We start from the raw sequence: 24,856 nt of genomic DNA, 5'->3' as shown, positions 1-24,856 counted from the left end.
TGCATCTTTTGATGGACATTGGGGCTCCTTCCACAGTTTGGCTATTGTGGACATTGCTGCTATAAACATCGGGGTGCAGGTGTTCCGGCATTTCACTGCATTTGTATCTTTGGGGTAAATCCCCAGCGGTGCAATTGCTGGGTCATAGGGTAGCTCTATTTTTAATTCTTTGAGGAACCTCCACACAGTTTTTCAGAGTGGCTGTACCCACCAACAGTGCAAGAGGGTTCCCCTTTCTCCACATCCTCTCCAACATTTGTTGTTTCCTATCTTGTTAATTTTCAACATTCTCACTGGGGTGAGGTGGTATCTCATTGTGGTTTTGATTTGTATTTCCCTGGTGGCAAGTAATGCGGAGCATTTTCTCATGTGTTTGTTGGCCATGTGTATATTTTCTTTGGTGAAATATCTGCTCATGTCTTTGCCTATTTCATGATTGGATTGTTTGTTTCTTGAGTGTTGAGTTTAAGAAGTTCTTTATAGATCTTGGATACTAGCCCTTTATCTGATAGGTCATTTGCAAATATCTTCTCCCATTCTGTAGGTTGTCTTTTAGTTTTGTTGACTGTTTCTTTTGCTGTGCAGAGGCTTTTTATCTTGATTAAGTTCCAATAGTTCATTTTTGCTTTTGTTTCCCTTGCCTTCAAAGATGTATCTTGCAAGAAGTTGCTGTGGACAAGTTCAAAAAGGGTGTTGCTTATGTTCTCCTCTAGGATTTTGATGTATTCTTGTCTCACATTTAGATCTTTCATACATTTTGAGTTTATCTTTGTGTATAGTATAAGAGAATGGTCTAGTTTCATTCTTCTGCACGTGGCTGTCCAATTTTCCCAGCACCACTTATTGAAGAGACCGTCCTTTTTCCAGTGGATAGTCTTTCCTGCTTTGTCTAATATTAGTTGACCATAGAGTTGAGGGCCCATTTCCGGATTCTCTGTTCTGTTTCATTGATCTATGTGTCTGTTTTTGTGCCAGTACCACACTGTCTTGATGATCACAGCTTTGTAGTACAACTTGAAATCTGCCATTGTGATACCCCCGGCATTGGTTTTCTTTTTCAATATTCCCTTGGCTATTTGGGATCTGATGTCACCACTTCTATCCAACATTATACTGGAATTTAAATGCAATAAGATAAGAAAAAGAGATAAAAGAAATCCAGATAGAAATTGGAGAAGTAAAGCTATCTTTATTTTTAGACCACATGATTATTTATGTAGAAAGTATTGTGGAATCTACAAAAAAGTTACTAGGATAAATAATTGAACTTCCTTGTATAAGCAGTAAACAATAGGAAATTTAATAATGTTATATACCATTTATAATAACATCCAAAAATATGAAATAGGATAAATCTGACATAAGATGGATAAGAACTATACACACAAAAAAGCTATAAAACATTGCTGAGATCTAAATAAAAGAAGAGATAAACCACGTCATGGGTAGGAAGATTCATTGTTGTGACATCATTTCTCCCCATGATAAAATATCCTTAAGAAATTTATTAAATTTTGCTCATTCTGAAAATCTATACTCGCTCCCCTTCACCTGCCTTCTTCCTTATCTCAAGTATCTCCAAACTTGACAATTCAGCATATGATTAAATCTCTAGGCTAAACTTTGAGACCTGAAGGACATTCTCATTAATAAAATGTAAGCCAAATAACAAGCAAAAGCACTGGGAATGAAAGCATTTTGAGCAAAGTATAAAAGTGTTGGGGTCTCTGAGCTTCACTGACAGCTCTCGTCCTGGTTGGCTTTACTGTCCTGTCCCATTGGGTCAGGATGGCATTTCTGGCCCCATCCCACTTTCCTGGTCCCATCAGTCGAAACTGGTAAGGGCTGCAAGGACCAAAGAACACCTCCAGGGCCAGCTGGGGATCAGTCAGGAAGAGCCATGGTATGTTAGGCTTGGCTCCTATGAAGGAGCTCAGCTCATCCATGTATGTGATATAATCTGTCTGCAAAGTCTGGCTCTGGCCAAACCTGAGGGAAGAAAAGAACACATTGGAATGAGTATCACAGTCGTAAACCAAGCACTGATTGGTTACTTTCTACCTCAGAAAAGTCGTATGTTAGTCAGCAACTCCAAGATTATCCCACTTCTCTTTTTCCACAACATTGACTTTACCGTTTGTTCTTTGGCTATAGATGAGTTGTTGTTGTTTTTTTTTTCTCCTTCTTAATCTCCAAGTTTGATGTTATTTTGGCCTTTTGTCTCTGACCTGGAGTGAACTGCCCCTAGTGTGTCAAGGTGACTGATTAACTGAAATTAACTATTTAACATATGTTTATTCTTTATATGACATTGCTTAGGATCTGCCCCAGTGTTAGATTTTGGAGCATAGTCTCATTTAATTTTAGGAACCCTGAAGAGCAGGCTACCATTTAAGAAATGAGGTAGACTTTGGGGCTTCTCTTTCTTCTTCTCCTTATTCTTACTGGCCTGTAATATAAAGAGCAGTAAGTAGAGTGAGCTGTGTGAATTGCTGGAACATTGGAGTACCCACTGCACAGAGTTGTCCTGTGAACTGGATGAAACGCAGGGGAGGTTTTGTTGAATCTGAAGGTTCCAAGTCTTCTCTTCTCTAGACCCTTCACCAGCAATTACCTGGCAGCACTCAATGAATGATGTGTTAAGAGGAAGAAACTTCTTATACAGCCACCTATTCATCTGAGTGGGATTCGTTATCTAGTTATTCTTTCAATAGATTTTAATATATAACTTGAAAAGGATTTACTTATATAGAAGTAATTAAGATAAAAAGTTACATTTACATATCTGGTGTCTAGCCACTTAAATGACTTCCTAAAAATCTTATCTATGGTGTACTTGAGAACACATGTTTGAATGAGTCAGAAATGAACATGCTTTTAGGAGAAAATACTAGGGAAAGTGAAATCAGTTTAGTTCTTCATTTGGTTTTCTTGTAACAGTGTTGCCACTGCTCAATTCCTGGCTAGTTGACTTGCTGGCAGACATATGGCTGATGGAAAGGACTTCTTAGAGACATTTGAGCTGGATAATTCTTTGTTTAGGCCTGTCCTCTGCATTGTAGTATGTTTAGCAATATCTTTAGTTTCTACATATTAGATGTCAATAGTATCCCCTCTACACTTGGGACAATCAAAAATATCTCTGGGCTTTGCTAAATGTCCTCTAGGGGACAAAATCACTCCCATTTGGGAAACTGTACCCTAGAGTGTAATGTGCTCTGTACTACAAGTGATGTGTTATGACTGTTATTTTCAATATACTGCTTGATCATAGCAAGTGTTCCAAAACTGTGAACTTTGACTACTAAAAATATTTTAAAATATATAAATGTTTTCTTACATATAAGGGAAAACTTAGGTTTTGTTTCATTAGTAAGTACAATCTCTTACCATTTGAGTTTCTTTCCCATTTTCTCATCAATATCATCCATCATTTCACTTGTAGTTGGCAAGGTACATGAGTCTAGAAAAGGAATGAAGGCAAGAAATATTAAAAAAAATTAAAGTCAGAAATATAATGATAAATGATGAATTTTTCTTAGTATTTATGAACCATGTCCCTGAAAGATTTTTTTTTTTTTTGGTCAAGAAGAGCTGCCTTTTATATCTTTAGTATAACCATTTACAGAAATAAGGACTTGAGAAGTCAGTGAACTCTCCTCTATGAATGGCAAAGCTGGCTTGCAATGAGATAGTGACAGCAGAGAAGTTTGTAGCTTCAGATCCCCCAATCTCATATTTCTGTGACATCATGGAGAGCCTAATCCTCAACGTGTCTTAGATACACCTCATAAATATAGTAGCTTAACAGTTTATTCATATTTCTTATTTGCATCCCCTTATTAAGAATTCTTTCAAGAATTAATATGGTAAAATAGTTCATTTTAAGGTACATGGAAATTAAAATGGAACAATGGAAGAGAACATGGGTTTTCCAGCATCAGCCAGCAGCTAGAGGGGATATCAAAGGGAATCAGAAAATTTTTAGTGTTTTACAATACCTTATCAGTGGAGGGGGCACCTGATTGCTAATTGTAGCCCTTTTGCCTTTGTAGCAGTGGCAGAAAGCTATTATGACCTTCACAGTGCCAAACACTTCCTAGTTATTGGTAGCATCTTAACCTGCCCTTGTAGTACCCTGTGGTCAGTTGTTTGCTAGAATTTTTGTTTACTTTGTTTGATGTTGTGTCCCAAGTGTCAAGATAGAGTGTGGTACGTAGTAGTGCTCAGTAAGTATTTGCTGAGTGACTAAATGATACCTTTTGTTCCCTGTCAATTTCTTGGGTTTATGAACTGTAGCCAATTTTTTTTGTAAAACCTCAGGTGCTTGGCACTGTTGTGCCTTTAAGGGAAAAACACAATAGAAGTATTTTACAGAAAGCACCCTTATAAAAGTTTTCACAGCAGGATTTATTTAAATAATGATCTTTTGTGGTACATTTGAAATACCTTATTTATCCAAGACATTTTTAGAAAACATATAGTCTATGATTATAACATTTTCTTCATTACCTACAGTCTAAGTTTTTATGGGCAGTATGTTAGATGAGGTATACCTATGTTGGCCAAAGTTTTTGAACCCTTGAATACAAAGGCCCTGTAAGTAATAATGATGATCAATATGATTGATGTAAATTAAATCAATATATTTGAGACACTGCCTTTCTTCATGTAATCCTCATAGTCTAGATTTCCTCACAAAAGCACATTTGCAGTCCCTGGAGACCATGGGGTCTGGAGTGGAGGTAGGAGGAGAAGATTTTGAATAGAGTAGGAGCAGCCTGACATTGCTATTCTACAGTTTGACACCAGTAATGTCTCTAGCATTGCCCGCAACATCCACCACCGCCCTTCTAACCTTCACAATGTACTTGACAGTGCCTTTGCCTACTTCTGTCTTTTTCTTTGTTTAAAGCCTTGCAAAGTCCGTCCAATTTCCCTATGAGAAGTCTAAGCTCTTTCACATAGCTCTTAAGGCCCTCCATGCTGTAGTCCCTTTCTTTATTTCTTGCCACCCCCTGCCTCTGTCTTATATTCCCTTACAGAACACCCTAAGACTTCTTCTATTATAACAATTCCTCTGGCTCTATTTTAAACTGTGTAAAGTCAAGGAGTGTGTCCCTTTATATTCCTAGCACCTCGCACAGTACTTGGTATACAGTAGATGCTCAATAAATGTTCATTGACTAAATAGATGAAAGACAGAATGGCCCACCTACTTGCAAACACTTTAGCAGCCCAACGAGCCTGCAGATCAGCTGTGGGGATGGCAGCCCCAAGGGATTGGACAAGGCCAATCACAGCCAAGGTTGGCTTCTCTATTAGTGGGGGGAAGATGCCTTTAAACAAGGTGACTTCACTGTTTCTGCTTTTGATGATGGAGTCATCAAGGAAGGGGTAGGCGTAATCATAGCCCGTTGCAAAGATGATGGAGTCGATGGCCTCAAACATGGTACCATCCTCAAATACAGCTGAGGTCTCTGTAAACTCCTTCACACTGGGCTTGATGGACACAGTGCCACACAGGATGCGGGATGGGAGCTCATCATTGAACACAGGCTCTTTCCTCAGGGGACTGTTCAGAAACAAGAGACAAAGGCTCTTGTAACATACCTCAATTTCAAGAAATATCTGCAATTGTTCATAACACTGGAATCAAATTTGAGGAGTTAAACATTAGCATGAGGACCACTGAACTCTTCTTTTGTGGCAGTTTTTCTTTTTTTTTTCATATTGCTTGCCACCATCCTTTGGAATTTATATTTGGCCTTTGAAGCTTGAATATTCCCTTAGGGGTACTTAAACTATTTGGAAATTCACCAAATAGATGAAAATAAAACTAATTCCTAGACATAATCAGTAGTTCAGAGAGCAGAATCTGGAACCAGATGTCCCAAGTTGATAATCTACCTCTGTCTCTCACTAGTGGATGCTTCTCTGTATTTGGCTCTTTGTGTGTAAAATGGGAATAGCAATAGACTCTACCTCACACGGTTGTTGTGGGAATTAAATGAACATTATCTGTAAAGCACTTAAAACAGTGCTTGCCACATGCAAGCATCATCATTAAAAGTGAACTATTATTATAAACGAGGTCTTCTACGAGAAAAATCTAATTTGGTGAGTTGTTTTATTACCATATTTGGTTTCCTTTTTTTTGGTGGCCAAAATTCTAGGAATGATGTGTTTTGTGATGACATTCTTCATTTTGACTTGTTTCCTTTCAGGGATTTTGGAATGTGCTCCATGCATCTCAAATACTCAGGAAGTTTATGATTCTTAGAATCTGTCTATATCTTCCACATCATTCTCTATGTCTATAATTCTGCCACATCTTTCATTTTCTAAGGTGACAAAAAGTAAGTTACAGTAAAACTTATTTTTCTCTCCCTGACCCCCACTAAAGGGAGGAGTAAGAAGGTGTTATCAATATCTTGGGTAGTTGGAACCTTTTCTAAGAGGGAGCTTCATTCTTGGAATGAATGGATTTCCAAATCTATTCAATTGTCTAAAGGGTAAAACCAGAATATGATTTGCAGTTACTCTTATGAGGCAAAAAGTCTTAATCAGCTCAGGCTTTAGAGCTTCTGTTACATTAAACATAATTTTAAATGCATGAAATCAACATTTTTTTTTCTTTAGGGATGTAGTAGTCTGCCCAACTAGGTAAGATAAATGCTGTGGAATGAGGGTCTGGCTCCTAAATCTGGGATTTGATATTCTAATTTACAGCTTCTTCTTACTTTTCCTTACATGATTCTCTAAACACAATGAAACATTTTTTTTAAAGATTTTATTTTTAAGTAACCTCTAACCAACATGGGGCTTGAACTCAAACACTGAGATCAAGAGTCACATGCTGCTCCCACAATGAAACATTTTTGTTAGCATGGGCCAAGATGAAATTTCTTAGTGAATCCTTCCTTGTCTTACCCACTTTTTCTATTAATATACTGATTCTTCCTCCTAGAATGCCTTTCTTCCCCCTCCCCCTCCCTTTTTTAAGAGAGAGCGAGAGAGCACTTGAGTAGCATGGCATACAGAAGGAGAGAGAGAGAGAGAGAAAGAGAGAGAATCCATGCCTAGCATGGAGCCTGAGACAGGGCTTGATCTCACCACCCTAAGACCATGACCTAAGCTGAAATCAAGAGTCAGGTGCTTAACTGGCTAAACCACCCAGGCACCCCTAGAATGCCTTTCTACTTTGTAGGTATCGCTACTTAGTAGGTATTGGGTTCTGTCTCTATAGAGAAGTGTAGTAACAAATTTTAATTTTACAGGCTCCATCAGTTTTTTTTTTTTTTGAGATTTTATTTATTCTTGAGAGAGAGAGAGAGAGAGAGAGAGAGAGAGGCAGAGACACAGGCAGACGGAGAAGCAGGCTCCATGCACGGAGCCTGACTCGATCCCGGGGTCTCCAGGATTACGCCCTGGGCTAAAGGAGGCGCAAAACCGCTGAACCACCTGGGCTGCCCCAGGCTACATCAGTTTTGTGAATCTTCATTGTTTTATACATCCCATGTGTCCCCAGACTCTATGATTGAGGAGGTGTGCACTTTCATTTTGAGATTTTCTACTTTCTGAGGCATGTTAATTAATACTATTTTGTTAATTGCTCCTTAGAAGCCTATTAGAGGGATGCCTGGGTGGCTCAGCGTTAAACATCTGCCTTCGGCTCAGGGAGTGACCCTGAAGTCCCAGGTTTGAGTCCCAAATCGGGCTCCCTGCATGGAGCCTGCGCCTTCCTCTGCCTATGTCTCTGCCTCTCTCTCTCTTTCTCTGTCTCTGTGTCTCTCATGCATAAATAAATAAAATCTTTAAAAAAAAGAAGCCTATTAAAAAATTTGAGTAATCTCAAATTTTATATCTTATTAATAATTTAATAATTATCTTAATATAAGAACTGATATTTGTAAAGCTTTATAGTTTACAAAATGCCTTATATATTTTTTATATTACTGGATATCACAGTAGTCTTAAAGAATAGATATTATTATTGCTATCCCCATTCACCCATAGCATGGATGAGATATTCCTCAAAAAGACAATTCATGAATTGGCTCAGCTCTCAAAATTCTATGCTATAGCTTATAGCTACCATAAATGAGTCTTGCATAGCAGGGGGATCTAGCTGCTTGCTTCTTTACCACTTTGTATTTTCTCATACATCTTTGCCCACTAGAGTCATTTCAGTAAGATTTTCACACATACATGATCTCCAGGTATACTGTGTCGTTTTTTTTAAAAAGTAGATTCTGATTCTATACTGTATCATCTATGCAGTCCCCTGTTTATTCTCAATAACCTCAGGGAGATGACTAAAGTTAGACCTAGAGAGAAAAATTTCAACTTAAACTAGTGCCCCACTTTTCTGGATGACAGGAGTTACTTGTCGTACCCATTTAAAGGCATCAGGCCGTAGTTCTCATGCTTAAACCATGTGTTCATTTTCTTGACATATAACCAGTCAGAGACAAATGAAGGAAGGGTATTTTGGAGAAAGGATGCAAAGCGGGTCACATATACCATGTCCCAAGGATAACCATCATTCCAAACCCGGCTCATGACCCAGGAACCACTTCTGCTGCTGATAATGACCTGGTGGGGAAGGCAACATGGATTTCAATATCACTCTGTAAGAAAGAAGCAGATATAACAAAAATGGACATTTTCTGTGGACATCTCCATACATTTCCCTCAATATCCAGGAAGAAGCATTTTTAATGAGTTGGGTCAAGATGGAAAGTTCATGATTGGAACTAGGTAGAGGCAGAACTACTCTGTTTCTCTACCCCAGAGGGCTAGTGCATAGCTGTTGAAATAATGAGGACCTGACATCTTGGAACAAGAAGGCTGTGTATTCAATTGTGGTAGGTTCAGTCTTCACAGAGTCATAGACATAGATGGTAGGACTGGTAGGGACCAGCCAGTCCAGAGCCTCAGTGGTGGTGGGTGGTGGTAGTTGCTGGGTTAAGTGGGGATATTTAGCTAAATTTCTCCTGGAAATTAGATTGAGGAGATGCCAAAGAGTTAATTCTGTTCTCTGCCTGAAGTTTCCTCTTCCAGTCCTTCTTACACCACCACTCCATCACCTCTGCTAGGCATCCAAACCATGGCAGCTGTCTCAGTCCTGAGAGAAGCCCAGGTACTTATCTATTTTTTATTGCCACTTTTGTGATAACCTAGGGGAGTTTGACTTCAAAAAATTCATTAGGTTTTATTTACATCCATTTAAGAATTTGTTTATTGAGCACATATTTCCTTGGGAGTAAGTTGAGTTTTTCAAGGATTATTGGTCATGGATGATTAAGCTTGGAGTCCTTTGGGCAGTCTTCCTTGACTTTATTCAGGCTAAGTTAGGTTCTTTTCTCATGGTGCTGCCACTGCTACACCTAATGTCATTGAAGTTTTATTACCTCCTTTCATGAAGGTGTGTACCTGTCATCTCACCTCCACCCACTGACTGCTCCTGGAAGTCTAGAAGTAGTCTGAGTTATTTCTGTGTTTACTTTTAGTCTGACATCGTTCTGGCATATAACATGTGCCCAGTGGTTATTGAGCACTGGCTACTGAATAGATAAATGATAGCAAGAACCAAATCTTACATGTCTTCAGACCTTCAGAATGATAAGCACTATACCTTTTACAGGGTAGGTGATAAGAAATAGTGTTAAATAAATAAAGGTGGATCCCGACTAACAACAGTTTGTTTAGAGGTGATCAGAAAATAAAATTAAAACAAAAAAGGCACTCATATATACATATATACACATGTACACTTATCTCTGATTCTAGCAGAACATACTTCCTTACTAGCCTGAGCCACATTACCTTCACATGCAGAATGTCTCAAATCCTTCTTGATTCAAAGGGCATATGCGACAGGTGGAACCCTTGTAGTATGACATGGCAAACGTGAGCCTCAGTGCCTAAGCTGTTGATTTAATAACACAGCTCTATCCTAGGTTTGTTTCACAAGGTGTACCTGTGTAGCCAGACGACTGAGCTCAACAGCGATGTCAGATCCTGAATTCCCCAGGCCGATCACAAGGACCCTCTTCCCCCTGAAGGCTTCTGGGTCTTTATAGTCCCTGCTATGGAGGTACTGGCCTTGAAACTGGTGTAGGCCTATGGAACATGAGGAGCGGTTTGAGTTGATTTTCAGAAGAAATGATGAAGATTCACTGTTTTCATTTATTTGAAAATTCCTACTATCAGTCTTAATTTTTTAAAAAAAGTTTCCTAGTTGAAATGCATTTATCCTTTTAGTGTTTTTTGACTCTAAACACCCAAATAAGAACTTACAATGCCTTAGAAAATCTATAGTATGGGAACTTATATTTTGATAGTAATAATAGCTAATATTTATTGAGTACTTAATGTGGGCTAGGACCTCTGCTAAAGAATTTACATGTTTAACCATTTAATCTTGGTAACATCTCTGAACGGCAGATACTAGTATCTCTATTTTAAAAGACAAGGAAATTGAGACAAAGAAATTAAGTGACTTGTCTAAGGTTACATGATAAGGAATGAGTGGAATAAGAGGTTGAATCCAAGTGTTCTAAGGCTACATTCAGAATAAATATACTGCCTCTTAACCTTTATGCTTTCAATCATCTATTCTTCCTGAATCTTCTTACTCTTTTAATTATCATGGCCTATGAACAACATGCATGGAGATGAGAACTCTAATATTTTTGCATGGAGATGAGAACTCTAATATTTTACAGTGAACATGTGTTCTGGTTGCAAGGAAAGAAGGAAGGAAGGAAAAAGGAAGGTTGCTTATCGTATTTATTTGATATTTAGCGCTTTAGTATAGTAATGGAGTATGCCACTATACACACACAGACACACACACATATACACACACAGAAATTTCTAAAGTTAATTTGCAAAATGTGGCTATAGATGGCATTTAAAACCCTTCCTCTCTATCCTCTACCTGTCTTCATCTGATCTCTGACTTGCAGGTCTTCCATTCTTTTAGCATAAGGGTTCAGAAGGTCAGTTATTACTATATTTCATATATCAGACTCCAATATTTTGTTTTGAAATCTTTGGAATCTTAAGAATAACTATTATGCACAAACTATGGAAAGACCTAGTTCAACTGTTGATATTTGTGTATAAGGCCCCAGACTATTATATGTTTTCCAAACTTACCAGGAAAGGAATCAGTTGGTAGATTGGGGTATACGTGATGTCCTGAACAAATCATTACAGCATCAAAAATAGCAGATTCCTGTTTCCCATCCTTTTCTGAAACAACTTCCCATTGTCCAGTGACTAAGAAGCTGGGACATTTCTTTATACTAGAAACCAGGGTCTTAAAGAAAACCAGAAAGAAATTCTTTCTATTTACAATTCTATTGGTTTTAATTCTCTCTCAGTGTTTTCATAGAGAAAATAATTGTCATGAGATCACCTGATCATTGAGAAATATATGGGAAGACAGTGATTCTTCAAATCTCCCAAGGAAAATTACTCAGTGGGGCATATTTACTTTTTTGACATCTAGTTAGTAGATTTGGGATAAACTGAATATTCTTGTGAAAGATGCCATGTCATTTGCTTATTGCCACCCTCAACTGACATTCATAGCTTCTTTCTGACTTCATTTTCTATCATTTCCATAAATATGAAAATGTCTCAGGGTTCAATCCTTATTTCTCCTTTGTGATGTACAGATACTCTCCCTTGGAAATATTAGCCACTTTCATAGTATGATTATTATGTAAATATATATTAAATTAAATTAAATATAATAAATAAAAAATAAATGAAAATTTATTAAATATAATCACAATTCATAATTTTATTATCTTTCTTTATATATATGCTTTGCATTTAACAGTAATGAATTGAGGTTAAGAATTCTAAACAAATAGAAATTATTGTTATTTACAGAGCCAATGTATCTCTGTTATAACTGCTAAGTCTCCTAATCTAAGGAACTAAGTAGTTGAAAGATGAGATCAATGACTACTAATCATCCATTTAAATTTTTACTCTCCTCATAATGGCAGAACATCTAAAGAACTTCTTGGCATTGAATCCAAGAAGTCTAAATATGGACTAGAGAATTTAGTATTGTTTTGAAAACATGACAATATGAGGGTGGAATGTACACTATGATGGTATAGGCTTCTCTTGTATTTTCTATTGTATTCTAAAAGCTCTCAAAAATTAGTGGAGAACATATTTAGGGGAAAAAATAATTCACAAATACTTTATAATTCAAACCAACATTTGATTGGCAAGCTAACCAAACATTTGGCTCTTATTTCTATACCAGAATACTACACTCTTGCCTCCTCCTCAACCGATAAACATACTGATATCAACAGCACCAGTTATAGGGCCTTTACCTCAAACTGTATATATCTTAAAAGATTCTTCTTTTGAGCAAATATTCTTATGTATTCCTGGAGTTTGCTGTGGTGCATATAGTTGGGATAATCATCGGGATAAGGGAAGTCTGGAAAGCACATCATCTCTTTGGAAGAGTTGGTGAATACAGACCGGTAAATGCTGGCTCTGCCTTCTTCTGCACGGTCCTAGAAAGAATAATAAAGCTTAAAGAGGAAGCCAAGAATGATGTTCCTTTAAGTGAATATTCAATTTTAGGTTGACTGAAACCTTTTTAATGTGTAAAAAAAGAAGATATGAAAACAATTCATAGCTCTCTGTAAGATGTGGAAAAGAAAGTCCTTCGTATAGCACCTGGCACAGAGCTGGGGCCCTATCCGTTAGTTCTCTTACTCGAATTCCCCTTGTGCGTTAGCTCTGTGTTGGTAGTCCATAGAGTTTTCTTTCTTTTTCCAATCACAGCAACTGGTCCTGATGTCATGTTCATGTTAAAAAAACACGACTAGATGGTCTAAAGGAGGTGGCAGGTTTTACTCTACTTGGCTATATGGAATTCAGTGAACAGTTCACTAGCAACAGAACCTTCTCTTGAAGTGGCGGGTATATTTATTTGGCATAATCAGACTCAGCTGAGGGCCCTTTTAGATCACAGATTCCTTAGTCCCACAGCCAGAGTTTCTGATTCAGTGTGTCTTGGGTGGGGCCCGAGAATCTGCATTTCCCACGGTTCCAGGCAGTGCTGATGCTGCTGGTACAGGAACCAAGCCTTGAGAGCCACTGCTCTATTATAAATGAACTCTGTGCTTGAGGAGTTCTCTATTCACCAGTTAGGGTGCTCACCCCTCACCAGAGACACACGGGAAAGCAGAAACCTCAGAACTTGTATGAAATCTTGTCACTTGATTATGAAGCCACTGTGTCATTGAAAAGTGTCTTCTTTTTGAGAAGTAGTTGAAGGCTAAGTGAAAAACAAACATTTCCTCTCTGCTGTAAGGACAGGATAAAAGTTCACACGATGTGCTGCCTTGAAAATACATTAAAAAAAACTGGCTGCCCCTGCTTCCCTCAAACTCAAAGGAACTTCCATGAAATGTGGGAAAGGGATGGAATGACATGTTCCTGCTGGATTCAAGGCATCTCCCTCCCTCCAGCCCCATACCAACCTCTGGAAAGGAATGAAAGGCTTGTGTCTGGGGTCGGGGCATGGGCTGCCTGAGGCCTCAGTGTCTGGCGTCAGATTAAAACTAAAAAACTTCCTCTACTCATGGTTGCTGTATTTCTCATAAATAGCCAGGCTCAGAGATTTTTTAACTTTCTTAAGCCTCACTTTGAGATTTCTGCTAAGATCAGAAAAAAAAATTTCTGACAGCTCGTGGCTGGCAGATTTTCAGGCTTGAGTCTTTCCCATTCACCCACAGTTGTACCTTTTGTTGCTGGGTGAGAATAAGTGGGGAGGAGGTTTCTCGGTGGTTCACTGAAGGGAGGGAGGGCTGAGATTCAGGCAGGGGACTGGTTAAAAGAATGTAAGACTGCTCTGGGGAACAGAAAGGATAAGACCTTGGATTACTTCCATTATGACTGAATCTCTGCTCTTTCGCCTCTTGACCCCAGCCAATCATAACAGGAGGAGGAAGAGTATGTACCCTACGGCTCCTTGGAATTTTTCCTAAAGGACTGTTCTATAAACAAAGGAAAACAGATGTATTATATAACCACGGACAATTGTTCCCGAGAGCTCATATTTTCAATATCAGCATGTGGTGTGGTTTGAGTGGGAAGGAGGAAGTTAAGCCTCTGGCTGACGGAGCTTGCCCTAGACCCAGAGATCCAAGCAGCCATGGTCACATTATCATGGCCTGTCTTGGGTTATAACCATGTCCATGTCTCATCTTCCCCACTAGAACATAAGCAACCGGAGGGGGAGGTCAGAGGCTAATCCAAGAATGCTGTGCATGCATGCCAGCAGTCTGCCTTGATCTTCTTTCAGATTCTATCTCTGCTTTTCAATCCCATTTCTACTTGCCCAAATATACCCCCAAGGGCCAGCTCAAAAGTTGCCCTCTATGTCATGCCTTTCCTTGCCTCTTTCTTACCAACCGGAAGTCACCCCTAACTCTACCAAGCTCTGATCATCTCTGCTGCCCTAATCTCATATTCATTTATAGTTATTCCAAGACTTGTTTTATCTGATTTTAAAATGCTGGCTGCCTGCCGTACCTCTTGTCTTCAGTTATACCTAACATTGTACCCTATACATAGTGTACTCCGAATGTATTTGTTGAATGAATATATGAATGAGTGAGTGGAACAAAAGTCCAGATAGTTCTGGTTCCATTGTATCCCCTTTTGTATTGCAGCAGCATCAAAGTCTTTTGAGGACATGAGGACTTAATATTAGAGTATATAAAAGTTAAAACATGCTCACATTCAGCCTGCTGGTGTTTAAACCTCATTTGGTTTCTATTTTGCAGAAAAAGCACACGGTGAAAAGTTCAGAATTATCAGGTTTCTCTCTTTCAGAATACCTTCTGCCTAACAGGACTTGCAAGATTAAAACTTATGTAACACATTTTTCAAAAATCCATTTCTGAGAAGGGTTTGTATATACCAAGCAACTTTTCCTGGAAAAGAAGAAAGGGGTACAGTGTATGGAGGGGACTGAAATTTAGACTATTTTTATGTGTTTACATACTCATGGGGCCGTGAAGTATGGGGCTTTAACAGTGACCTTCTAGGAGTGAGATACCCTGTCTTGTGGATAACCCAGAGTCTGACTTTGCATTTTGCTGATCTGTCATCTGTTGCTTCCTTAAATAAAATTTGTGATCTGGCTGCATTGGTTACCTTACAGATCCCTGGATATACTATATTCACTGCCTCTTCTGTGTGTTTCATGCTGGTCACTCTTACCTAGAAACCTCTCCCTCCTGGTACTGGCACATTGTTAGTGACTGCCCGTCTATGGGATACCATTCAAGACTACAGTGGGAATGGCACTCTCTGGAGTTGTGTCGTGTAATGTCCTATACTTTCCTTGTCTGAGAACATCTTTCGAGTCTCAGCTAAGTGCTCTCCTTGCAGGAAATTTCCCTTGACCTGCTAATATTTCAGTAGTGACCCACCCCACTCCCGCTCTCCCTCTTTTAAATCTCAAGACACTTGTTCCTTAAGTTGACAATCACCAAGCACTATCTCATTGTTGCAGTTTTATAACCTCTTATTTGAAATTCTTAGGGCCAGAGATATTTTGGAATTTGTAGATTTTTGAATATTTCTCCATAACTTCCAGTGAGATATGGGACAGCACCTTATAATTAAATGCAAGAAAATTTCTGCAGTGAAACACAAAATGGGACAAATAAAGATTATAACTAGCCTAATGTCAAATTCAACTCATGTTTCCTGATCATATGACTTCAGGAAAGATTTTGCCATCAAACGAATTTTTGCCTATTTTCCATCAAAAGATCGTGGACCTATGTTATAGTTTACTTCACCAAATGGATTGGAAACTATTTACATAGAGTAATTATGTCACGTGTTTTTCATCTCAGTACCTGGCACAAAACTCTGCCAAAATAGATGTTTAAGAAGCATTTAATTGTTGCTGATGAGTCATAGAGAGCCAATTCATGATTTAGGCTAAGGTGGCTACATCTCCCTTAAAATTGAAACCTTAAAAAAAAAACAACCTCCCCCAAAACTCTTGATTATTTCCTAATGGAAATGATCTTATATCTCATATGATACATTCAGGATTATAGGACCTCTCACTTAAAAAAAAAGTCTTGAGATGAATACAAATATTCCTAAGTTAGCACTGATATATTCTATTAGAGCAATGTGTTGTTGTGGGTTGGGCAAGCACTGAGACCAAGACAGAATTTGGTTACAAGGCAAATGGTGTGGATATAATGTCTTCGTGTCAAATATGTATCATCTACATCCAATCACAATGGTTGGGAAAGTCAAGACAGAAAGAATAGAAGTTTCCCCAACCTGGCTTTCTAAATTTAAAAATTGTTTTTATGATGAATATTTCCTAATTATATAATTTATCCAACAATAAGGCTGAATGGCAAAGACAGTCATTTTTTCTCTCTGGTTTTGGAACTTGCAGAGTATTTGATAACCACACACACAACACACATGATCATTATTTATCATAACTTTGCAGTGTCTTTGCAATACACATCAGTTAATTATAACATCATATCCCATTACAACTGGAAGGTATATTAGAGGAAACCTAATCTCCAACCTTGACATTTGACAAATGAGTATTCAAGATCCAGAAGGAAAAAAGTGACTTGCTTAAAATTAATCTTTCCAGAAAACCAAAGGTTAGACTATACTCACACCTTCTGACCTTGGTCTAATCTTTTTCTTTCTTTCTTTCTTTCTTTCTTTCTTTCTTTCTTTCTTTCTTTCTTTCTTTCTTTCTTTCTTTCTTCTTTCTTTCTTTTTTTTTCTTTCTTCCCCCACCCCCCTTCTATGTTCCTAGGTTTTCTGCACAATGGAGAATAGGGATAGAATCTTTTTAGTTACATGGAAGAGGCAGTGGTATGTTTTTGTTTTTATTATAAATTACTGACATTGGGATACTTTACAGCCTCGAGATCTGGGCTCTGTTACACAAGTAACAATGTTTTATGAGCTAGCATGAAATAGTTTTGAGTGAATGGACATTAGCATGATGAGAGAAGTAAATTTTTACTTTCTAGATCTGGAGCTTTTGTGACCTACCTCTGAAGTCTGAATAGAACTGATCAGGTTTGATTTACAGAGGACCCATTTCCCTTCTATTGGTATCCCAGGGATATCCCACTCACCGAGAATTTCCACAGGCCTCCGACATCATTGCTTCTCTCAAAGCAGATGGGCTCCAGCCCCTCTTCCAGGCAGCACCGGATGGAAGCCAATCCACTGACGCCAGCCCCAACAATGGCCACTCTCTTCCCCATGGTTCCCAGGATGGAGGGTCTGGAGAGAGCTTCTTCAGAAAAATGTCCCTGAATACTTGGAATTTTTCAGTAGGAAGAACCAGCCAAGGTTTTTGTGTCAGGATCCTTACCTTAACACAAGAAGACATAGATGCACATTAACTAGTTATGCTCATTTTTTAGACCACTTTTGCTATATACTAAGATGCAAAATCTGGTTTCTTCTCCTGATTACTCAAGTGCCCCAAATAGCAGAGTCAGTGAGTGTTGGAGCAGGAAGGACCTTGAAGTTCACCAATCTAATGCTCTCAATCACAAATACAGCAATAGTCATGCCAAGAAGATTAGAAATTACTTCTTTGACATCTCACAGCTAACAAGTAAAGCTGGAACTAGAACTCAAGGCTTCTAAGCAAAATCCACTGTTCGAAATCACTCCTACTCACTTTGAATGCTTGGCTCTAAGGGGTCTTAGTCTTAATGAGCTGCCTTCTTTTCCCCACAGAACCCAGCAGTTCTTTAAATGTAGAAGAAGATGGTGTTTAACAATGTCTTTTGATGTAAAGATTGAGGAAGGGGGAGGAGTTATTAGTCTTAAAGTAAAAATTCCTTTTCCCTTGTATTTATCACGATGTAGAGCCGTGGTAAAACCTGGAAGAGAAGGACTGAATGTGGTAGGGATAGCAAAACAGGGGAGGGGATGGGGAAGCAGAGGAAGAAAGGGACAGGGGAAGGGCAAGAATGAGGTCCCTGGTCCTATTTTCAAAACATAAAAGTAATTGATACTGTTCACTGAAGCTGTAAGGTGAAACTTCTGGAAGATTAAAGGAACAATGGTTCTTTTATTTATTTTTGCTTTGGAAGTATAGAATATATAAACAAAGGCTGTGCACCTGGGCTGTTTGTTAGGCTAATAGTGAAAAAAAACCATCAATTTTCTGGAAATGTAGGAGGGCATGACATCAGGAGCTGAGCTAACACTTGGAGATGTTGAGTTTGTAAAGCTAGTGAACTCAAAGGACAGAATTGTGAAGCCACCGAATCTTGTCTCCAGCTCCCTCCTACTTCTTCCCACCTTTCCTGCTTCCATATATCTCCTTCTCCCCCTTCTTTTCTCATACCCTTCCTTCCATTTCTCTGAGTGCTTACCACATGACATTTGTTATAGTAGTCTCTTAGGAATTCAAGATTAAAAGACCCAGTGCTTTCCATCCAGAAGCAGACAGTCTAATGGAGATAGATGATTGATGTTGCAGTGAAAGTTTGATTCAGTGAGTGCAGCACTCAGGCAGGAACCTGAGTCCACCTAAGAGAAGAATAAGAGAGGCTTCAAGAGGAAGTGAGAAGAAAACTGAGTATTGAAGGAAGAATATATGCCTGCCAAGTAGTCAAGGAGCAAGGAACACATGACAGGCAGAGAGAAAAATATGTGCAAATGCACAGAAAAGTAAGAGAACTTGATAGAGCAAACTACAATTATTTCTATGTTGCTGAGAGGTAGGTAATGGGCATAGCATAAGGTAAATTCAACATGCAAGGCTCAGATTATGAAGGATATTGAAGTGCCACACTCAATAGATTGGATACCATCTTCTAGGTTAACATGATCTGTTCAAGAATTCTGAACAAGGAAGTGACAAGATCAGAAAAGGTCAGATTCATATGGAAGCTAGATAAAATAGATATCTGGCTGGCTGGACAGTTAGATTCACATGGTCAATGACTAGAATTGGGGTACCAGGAGGCAATTTTGATAGTCTAGAACAGGTGCCAAATGCCTAAAGTAGAGCAGTGTCAGGGGAATGGAGAATAGAGAGACATAAGAGATATTTAGGAAGTAGATGTTTGGGAACTTGTTGACTGATTACAGACTAGATGCTTCAAAGAAGGTCTTTTCATCTTTGGATTTTATGTTGTGATTTACATGCATATCACTATTGAGTTAGTGGAGAGAGCAGTAACCATTCTATTTCACAAAGAAAGGGACTTAGTAGAGGAATTAGGTGTGTGCAACAGACAGAAGGACTGGAGAAGCAGAAACCAGGAGTTTGTTGGCCACATAAGGCCAACAGGCCTTATAAGATTATACTGCTAGAGATACATCCAACGTGCAGGAACTGCTGCTGTCACCACTGACACCTCCAGAGGGTTGGTGGGATGTGGAGTTTGGCTGATGTAAACATACCTGTTGGAACATGTTTACAGATCAACACAGTCACAGAAATTCAGCCTCTGTTTCCCTTTGCCTTCTAAGCCCAGATATGTATCTCACTGGAGAACCTAATTGCATTCAAGCCCTAAGTGCAAAGAAGTCTTAGAAATTTAGTTTTTAGCCTTCTAGTCCTTATGATGCAGGAGGGAACCCAAGTGGGGTGGGGATGATGTGCTACGTGTCACAAAGCAGTGTCCATCACAGTGGGTTATGTGGAGTTAAATGGAAGCCGTTCTCACATTCTTAGAATACCTAAACCTATTCTATTCTTCTCTAATAGTAATACAGTAAATCCTCAGAGATTTATCCTTTTGGTTGTACATTTTGTGATAATTCTTACTGGACCTCAGATCTCTGTAAAATGAACAAATTGAACTAGATAATTACTAAAGTTCTTTCAATATTCCATGAATCTATTAACTTAGTAAGCTTCACTAAACTTTTTCAAAAATAGAAAATATAAGCTAAAGATGACACAAATGCATTTAAATTGCTTAAGAGGATCTTTCTTGGTCTATGTATCCAACTGTCGAAAATTTGATTTAATTTGCTGCTAAGAATTGCTTGTTAAATAGGAAGTTTCAGCTAATGGAACTGAGAATATAAGACAGTCAAGAACATGAATCATGAAAGAGAATCTTTGGAACTGATCTCTTTGGAAAGAGCTATTGGTGTGCTGCGTGTCATTTTCCCATCAAAGAAATGGAATCAAAAGGCCTGCTTCTTGAGACAAACATAAGGCAAGGGGCTTACTTTACTGTGCCTGGAGAGCAGTTTGGGGGCTCTATGGAATTTTTGTCTACCTGATCTTGCCTGGAAAATCTGGAGGATGGGATTTCTGCTGCTAACTGTGACAGGGAGTTGCATTTATGTTGTGTTTGGCCGGCACTCCTAGAGTTTTTTTTTTTTTTTTTTTTTTTTTGAGACAAACCATGTGTAAGGGTTTCCTGAAGGCCAGATATGAGCCACCAAGACAGAGATAATATGGGGTCATATTAGGTCCTGTGTAATAGGGCTACAGAAGTGTCTGCCAGGATAGGGTCCATTCTTCTGGGTCAAGAGTACTATTGGGGAGAGGTCACCATTGTTTGGAGGCCTCTGAAGTATAAGCCAAGACATCCATAGAAGTAAGAACTAGTTTCAAACATCTATCTGCCCAGAGACCTGAAGGCCACAATGTTATAATACCAATGAAACTAGATCTCTACCTCCCCTCCCCCTGTCCCCTGCCTGGCCTATTTTTTTAAACCTCTCTTTCCCTTCCTTCCTTCTACTCCTTTCCTGGCCTTTCTGAAAGCTTCAGGAATGTCCCTATTGGCATCATGGGGAAGAAGAGTGGAAGCATAGAGTGGTAAAGAAATGCTTCATGTCCCCTTGAGGTTCCCCTGGCAGCAGTCCCAGGTAAAGGTACTAGAGAAAAGATTAGGACTTTAAATGAAGTCCAAGTTTTTGGTTATTACATAGAGACTGAATCTTCCATTTTCTGAATTAAGAGTGTGGTTGTGACTTAACAAGACTGAGGAAATATCTATTATCCAAAAGTGATCAAGAAAATCAGGGATCCCTGGGTGGCGCAGCGGTTTGGCGCCTGCCTTTGGCCCAGGGCGCGATCCTGGAGACCCGGGATCGAATCCCACGTCGGGCTCCCGGTGCATGGAGCCTGCTTCTCTCCCTCTGCCTATGTCTCTGCCTCTCTCTCTCTCTGTGACTATCATAAATAAAAAAAAAAAAAAAAAGAAAGAAAATCATGAGCTTGTGGATCATTCCCTCTAAGTTCCCACAGATTGACTGGATCTTTAGAGATATAAGTGGGGGTACTCCGGGTACTTAATCAGATAAGTGATAATGTCATCAGAGTTACTTGATAGATTAAAGTGGGCGAGACTGAGAAATAAGGGGAGAACATTTTTCAAAGTGCTCTGGAGCTGCCCCTTCAGCTCTGACCCTAGGCATGATGGAGGACCAAGAGGCAGAAATGTATTAAGACCAGGAAGAAGGCATTACCAGGGCTCCTCCACCTCCCCATGAACTGGGAGTCTATCTCCTGATTGGTCCCAGCTCTCCATGTCTTTAAAGTGCCATGCTGTTTTTTTGTAGCTCAAACCACTGAGTCTGGCAGCACCCTGAGGTTCACACTAGATTTCTAAGAACTTGATAAAGATCAGATTGAGATTAAGGAACATTTGTAGAATATTAACAAATATTTAGAAAGTGTTTTCTTTCCATTTCCCCCAACACCCTTGTAAGATAATTATTACCATGATTCTTAATTTACTAATGAAGAGACTGAGCCATTTGACTTAATTAAACCACCAAAACTTTATGACTTTATGGTGTGTTTTTCCCAATATTTTATAAAATGAGTGTAAGGGGAATACTTACTTTAGAAAGCATGGAGAAGATAATATTTCAGAGGATGGTTTGACAAATATTAGTTGAGCACCTACAGTGTGCCAGGCACTGTTTGAGGCACTGGGATGAAACAACAACAAAAAGAGGACAGAGTACTGTCTCCTAGAAATACACTGTTCTAGTGCAGACTCCAGGATACTGTATGCAAAATGCTTGGCACTCAGGCAATGACAGGGTGGTATTAGGGTTCACCACTAATAATAACCACTATTGTTTGTGTTGACTGTTTACTCACTGTGTAGCAGGCAGTGACCTAAGGATTTTAGACACATTATTTCATTTATTTTTGTAAAGATCTGGGAAGTAAAATATATTACGTTTTCCATTTTATAGAGGAAAAGTTGATATTTAGAGAGGTTAAGCTGCATAAGGTCACAAAGCTGTGATGGGGCTGTGAGACATTGCTGGCTTCCTTTGAGGGAAACAGAGGTAGGGGTAAAGGAATGAATGCACACGGAGTATTTATTAGGTGTCAGGCACTGCAGTAAAACATAAAGATGGGAGTAAGCCACACATATTTCTGCTGCTGATACATTTTTGATTAGACCTGCACAGTAACAGAGGCTTATAAAAGAGTTATTCAAACTTAGAAGGGTGAGCAGTTTACCATGTGGGAAGGGACTGGAGAAAGATTTGCAGTTGCATCAATGTTTGAGTTAGGTGTTGAAGAATGAGGGGAAAAAAATGTGGTTAGAAAGAGAGTAAAAGCCCTGTCAGCCCTGGGGACCACAGGAACAATGCATACACCTGTGACAGTGCACAGGGAGGGTGGCCACGCACCTGGGAGAGTGCACAGGAATGCATGCCTCAGAGGGAGGTATGTCCCCTACCTGAAACTTTCAAAGCCTTTTCTCCAGGTAAGGATGTCCCTTTGCAAGGGATCTGAATAACAGTCACACTAAGCAGTGAATGGCAAAGAAAGGGTTGATATGGCAACTCATAAAAGGGGAGTTTGGCTTTTAAGAGACAGCAATATCTTAAACCAAAGGAATATATTTCTAATGGTAGAACTTCCAGCACTAGGGAAAGTCGGGTTTTCATAAGCAAGGTAGCCATGCATTCTTGTTTATTCCACATAATCTCGGAACTGCTGTCCTGGCATCTTTATTAATAGTGCCTTCTCTCACTCTCAAAAGTGGTCTGGTTTCACTGAAAAAAATGATATGGTCACCTTATTATAAGAGATGCTTTTACCCTAGTTCAGATTTCATCCCAGAGGCCCATTGAGCTTCTACAAACACTACTAGCTCTCTTTCTGATGGCTACTTTCTTAGAGTCCGTTTCCTGAAACTCTCTTACAGTAAATGCAAAATGGTCTTCTGTAAGGCTCAATTTTACTTATTGAGCTGTTCTACTTTGTAAGAAGACAAGTCTACCAAGGAGAACCATTTTCCTAAATGATTCAAACAATACTTTTCCTTCATTGTTTCCTCAAGGCTTTGACTCAGAGCAAATGTTTCAAAATGGGCTTGTTTCACAGTGTATTTAGGGTTTGTGTTCATGTTGGTGGTGATACATTCTAAGTAGCTTTTCCCAAAATTCCAGTTTCCACCAGACTTTCCCTTTTCTGAACTCCTAATCCTTTTTTAGTCGGTTTCACAGCATCCTAAACTATTGTTATTGTTGTTGTTGTTTTTACTGTAAGAAGTATACTTTTAAAAAAATTGATGCATCATTAAAATATAACATTATATTGGTTTCAGATTTATGACATGATTTAATATTTTTATATATTACAAAAAGATCACCACAATAAATCTAGTTAATGTCTGTTACCACACATAGTTACAAAAAATTTTTTCTTATAATGAGAACTTTTAAGATTTACTCTCAGCAACTTTCACATATATGATACAGTATTATTAACCAAGGTCACCATGCTGTGAATTACTTTTAGCTTATTTATTTTATGACTGGAAATTTGCACCTTTTGACTCCCTCACCCATTTTTCCTGCTCCTTATCTATCACCTCTGGCAACCACCAATCTGTTCTCTGTGTGTATATAAATGAGATAATAAGATTGGTCTTTTTCTATATGACTTATTTCACTTAGCATAATGCATTCATGTTTGATCCATGTTGTCACAAATGGCAAAATTTCATTTTTTGTGGCTGAATAATATTCCATTGCATATATACAACATTTTCTTCATTCATTCATTTATCAGTAAGCTTTAGGTTGTTTCCATATCTTGTCTATTGTAAAGAATGCTGCAATGAAGACAGAGGTACATTTATCTTTTCAAATTGCTGTTTTTAATTTCCTTGGATAAATACCCAGCAGTGCAATTGCTAGATCATATGGTAGTTCTATTTTTAATTTTTTGAGGAATCTCCATGCTGTTTTCCAGAGTGTCCACACCAATTTAAATCCCCACGAACAGTGTCCAGGGGCTCCTTTTTCTCTACATCCTTGCCAATACTTATTATTTGTCTTTTTGATAAACCATTCTGACAGGTGTGAGGTAATGACTTACTGTGGTTTTGATTTGTATTTCCTTGATAATTGATGATGTTGAGCATCCTTCCAGTAACTGATGGTCATTTGTATGTTTCCTTTCTAAATTATTCTTTAAACTGTACACTGTTTCTACTATTACGTGGTGAGCTTCTTTACCTCAAACCATGCCTTATTCATTTTTCTATCCCTTTACCTAGGGCACTGCTCAGCACATAGATGTTCAATAAGTATGTTTTTATTAAATGGCTGATTAACTACTCAGAGATTATAGTGTGCTTTGGAAATATAGAATTGAATTGAAGGGGCTGCAAGGAATATAAGAGGTTTGTAAAATATGTCCCTCCCTTTATTTTTATTTATTTATTTATTTATTTATTTATTTATTTATTATTTATTTATTTATTTATCCCTCTCTTTAAAGTGACTGTGTTACAAGAAGATGGGACAACAG

General features: G+C 38.6%; 1 protein-coding gene across 2 annotated transcripts; it reads right to left on the bottom strand.

The window, feature by feature from the left end:
- Window positions 1-1,169: 1,169 nt before the first annotated feature.
- On the bottom strand, window positions 1,170-17,880 carry LOC112923472 (putative dimethylaniline monooxygenase [N-oxide-forming] 6). 2 transcript variants are annotated; one of them, XM_026003311.2, is made up of 9 exons: window positions 17,765-17,880; window positions 17,208-17,449; window positions 12,375-12,563; window positions 11,170-11,332; window positions 9,986-10,128; window positions 8,399-8,598; window positions 5,220-5,575; window positions 3,391-3,463; window positions 1,170-1,989 (listed from the first exon to the last, which is right to left on the bottom strand). In XM_026003311.2, the coding sequence occupies exons 2-9, from the start codon at window positions 17,337-17,339 to the stop codon at window positions 1,647-1,649; spliced, it is 1,599 nt and encodes a 532-aa protein (XP_025859096.1). In that variant the 5' UTR covers window positions 17,340-17,449; window positions 17,765-17,880; the 3' UTR covers window positions 1,170-1,646. The 2 variants fall into 2 exon arrangements, with proteins under 2 accessions (XP_025859096.1, XP_072589082.1); XM_072732981.1 differs by lacking the exon at window positions 17,765-17,880 and having other exon boundaries at window positions 17,208-17,571.
- Between the last annotated feature and the right edge of the window lie 6,976 nt (window positions 17,881-24,856).

The sequence above is a fragment of the Vulpes vulpes genome, chromosome 13, assembly GCF_048418805.1.
Source record: "Vulpes vulpes isolate BD-2025 chromosome 13, VulVul3, whole genome shotgun sequence".
NCBI lineage: Eukaryota > Metazoa > Chordata > Mammalia > Carnivora > Canidae > Vulpes > Vulpes vulpes.
This window is presented reverse-complemented; position numbering and strand designations above follow the sequence as displayed.

Bases quoted from the DNA above. Each gene is read 5' to 3' on its own strand.
- LOC112923472 (XM_026003311.2), bottom strand. From the start codon at position 17,339: ATGGGGAAGAGAGTGGCCATTGTTGGGGCTGGCGTCAGTGGATTGGCT. The intron at 11,333-12,374 runs GTAAAGGCCCTA...GTTTTCTTTAAG, and splicing joins TAAGATATATACAGTTTGAG to ACCCTGGTTTCTAGTATAAA. The intron at 10,129-11,169 runs GTAAGTTTGGAA...CATGTTCCATAG, and splicing joins ACCAACTGATTCCTTTCCTG to GCCTACACCAGTTTCAAGGC.